The sequence below is a fragment of the Acyrthosiphon pisum genome, chromosome A1 (assembly GCF_005508785.2).
Source record: "Acyrthosiphon pisum isolate AL4f chromosome A1, pea_aphid_22Mar2018_4r6ur, whole genome shotgun sequence".
Lineage (NCBI taxonomy): Eukaryota > Metazoa > Arthropoda > Insecta > Hemiptera > Aphididae > Acyrthosiphon > Acyrthosiphon pisum.
Window position 1 is genome coordinate 24,723,790 of NC_042494.1, and position 2,880 is coordinate 24,726,669.

At 38.3% G+C, this 2,880-nt stretch overlaps 1 protein-coding gene across 1 annotated transcript; it reads left to right on the plus strand.

The window, feature by feature from the left end:
* The first annotated feature begins 1,561 nt into the window (after window positions 1–1,561).
* LOC103310661 lies at window positions 1,562–2,263 on the plus strand. Its single transcript, XM_008189667.1, has one exon. It carries the CDS (start codon window positions 1,562–1,564, stop codon window positions 2,261–2,263), a length of 702 nt encoding a protein of 233 aa, XP_008187889.1.
* Window positions 2,264–2,880: the final 617 nt, after the last annotated feature.

The following is a 2,880-nucleotide window of genomic DNA, read 5'->3' on the forward strand; positions in this document are numbered from 1 at the left end:
CAGATTTATTTTATTCAGACGCAGATCAGCTATCGTTGCGGTCAAACATAGCTCCAACGCTAAACATTGATTTAATTAAAGAACTACAGACCGCACTGAACAGCCACAATATATATATACGAAATTTTAAACAAAACTTAGAACAAAACTCATCGGATAATTTAAAGTTAATTATTCACTCCGACCGCCCAATACAGACAGCACACCCGGATCGGATATAATGCTCCAGCTGTAAACAAGGTAGCCGTTCTTTTGGTAGATGAAGAAAAAGGTCCCAGAGATATCGTGCTGCACGGTAGAGACGGCCAACTTAAAAGGGTCTCTGAATTACATAGATCTTACGATCCTCTCCAATATCCATTGATGTTTGTAATGGGAGAAGACGGCTATTATTTGAACATTCCTCAAGAAGGTACTGCTCGTAATAAAACTGTGACCCATATGCAATTTTATGCATTTAGATTGATGGTTAGAGATGGTTTTAATCCACTACATTACTACAGGGACTTATTTAGCCAATATATTATCTGTTTTGGCTAGAAAGAAAAATACAGCCAGACGAAATTGATAGTTTCATAGTTGCAGAACTGCCCAACCAACAAAACGACCCGAAATTGTACGATATCGTGACTAAAAATATGGTGCACGGTCCATGCGGAGAGCATAACTTAACAGCACCATGTATGAAAAATGGTATCTGCACAAAAAAGTACCCTTGACGTTTCGTCAACGATACCCAAACCGGAGAGGATGGATATCCAGTTTATCGTCGTCGTGACGCCGAAAATGGAGGCCAGAGCGCTACGTTAATTAATATCAGAGGAAGTACTTTCAATATTGATAATAGGTTGATTGTCCCTTATTCTCCATTATTGTGTAGGACGTTTAACGCGCACATAAATGTCGAGTACTGCCACTCAGTTCAAGCCATCAAATACATTTGTAAATATATAAATAAAGGATCTGACCAAGCTACTTTTAGCGTCAAAAACCCAAACGATGAGGTGGAAAACTATGTAAATGGCCGGTACATAAGTACATCCGAAGCTGTTTGGCGAATTTTAGAATTTTCCATTCACGAGCGACATCCTATACAGTCTTGCAGTTAGCCGTCCACTTAGAAAACGGCCAAAGGGTGTGTTTTACCACTGAAACGGCTGAACAAGTGGCCCAAAACCCACGTAAAACTACTTTGCTGGCTTTCTTTGAGCTATGTAATGAAGATGAATTCGCAAAGACACTTCTATACTACGAAGTCCCGCAATACTACACATGGGCCAATAATAAATTCTCAAAAATGAAGCGTGGTGAGGACGTTGTTGGTCATCGCAGGCATAAAAAAAGATGCGCTTAGTAGAAGTCTACGGTGTACATCTCTCAGTCAGAGTGTTTTTTATCTTAGGATGTTGCCTACATCACGTACGCGGTCCAACCTCATTCGAGTACTTAAAAACCGTTAACGGAGTTATCAAAGAGACCTATCAAGCAGCTTGCCATGCCAGAGGTTTGTTAGAAAACGATGACCATTGGGAAAATACTTGAGAGAAGCATCGCTTTCGCAATGTCCAATACTACTGAGAGAGCTGTTTGTTGTCATACTTTTATTTTGTCAGCCATCGGAACCATTAAATTATGGGACAATTTCAAAGACGATCTTTGTGAAGATATCAGACACAGAATCAGACAACAAAATCAAGACTTGGCCTTACCATATAGTGAGGACATTTATAACGAAGGTTTGATACAAATGGAAAATAAACTATTGCAATTAAATGATAAAAACCCAAATCATTTTGGATTACCTTTCTCAGTTGGTACAGAAAACAATGCAACATATACAATGGCAGATCACTATAATACAAATGATTTGACCTCTTTTGTCAATGAAAACCTGACAAAATTAGTCCCAGATCAAAAACATGCTTTTGAGACTATAGTCGATAGCGTGAATAATAACAAAGGAAAAATGTTCTTTATGGATGCCCCAAGTGGCACTGGAAAGACGTTCCTTTCAAATTTGATACTTGTGAAGATAAGACAATCAGGGAAGATAGCAATAGCAGTTGCTTCGTCAGGAATTGCTGCAACACTTCTAAATTATGGAAAAACTGCTCATTCTACTTTTAAACTTCCGTTATCTGTAAATCTTGAGCAACAATCTACATGTTCTATCCACAAAAATGGACCACTTGGTAAATTACTACAAGATGCCTTATTGATTATGTGGGATGAATGCACCATGAGCCATAGGACAGAACCTTAAAAGATCTTAGAAACTCCTCTGCTCTCATGGGCGGGATTACTTTAGTATTTGCTGGAGATTTCCAACAGACACTTCCCGTCATTAACAGAAGTACGCGAGCAGATATCATCAAGGCATGCTTGAAATCGTCCCCTTTATGGACTTCAATTGAAAATTTAAAATTACAAACAAATATGAGAGCACATCTTCATGGAATCACAGATAGTGATTTTCCACAACAATTGCTAAAAATTGGGGAAGGAATTTTTCCCAGTCCAAATTTAAGCGAAAATTATGACATCCTTCTGGATGAGTCACTAGGGCAGATAGTCCATAATTTAGATAATTTAATAGATGCAGTTTACCCTGACATGAAGAATTTGCACGAAAAGGACTTTCATTGGTTGTGTTCGAGGGCAATAGTGTAACCTAGGAATGATACTGTCAACGAAATAAACAATATGATTTTACAAAAAGTTTCTGGCCAAATAAAAATCTACAGATCGATCGACACCGTCACGAACATCGAAGACGCAGTGCATTATCCACAGAAATTTTTAAATTCACTGAATCCTTCTGGACTGCCAACACACGAATTGACGTTAAAAATCGGAATTCCAATCATGCTTTTGAGAAAT

Excerpts from the sequence above, each read along its gene's own strand:
- LOC103310661 (XM_008189667.1), top strand. The coding sequence starts at position 1,562 with ATGTCCAATACTACTGAGAGAGCTGTTTGTTGTCATACTTTTATTTTG.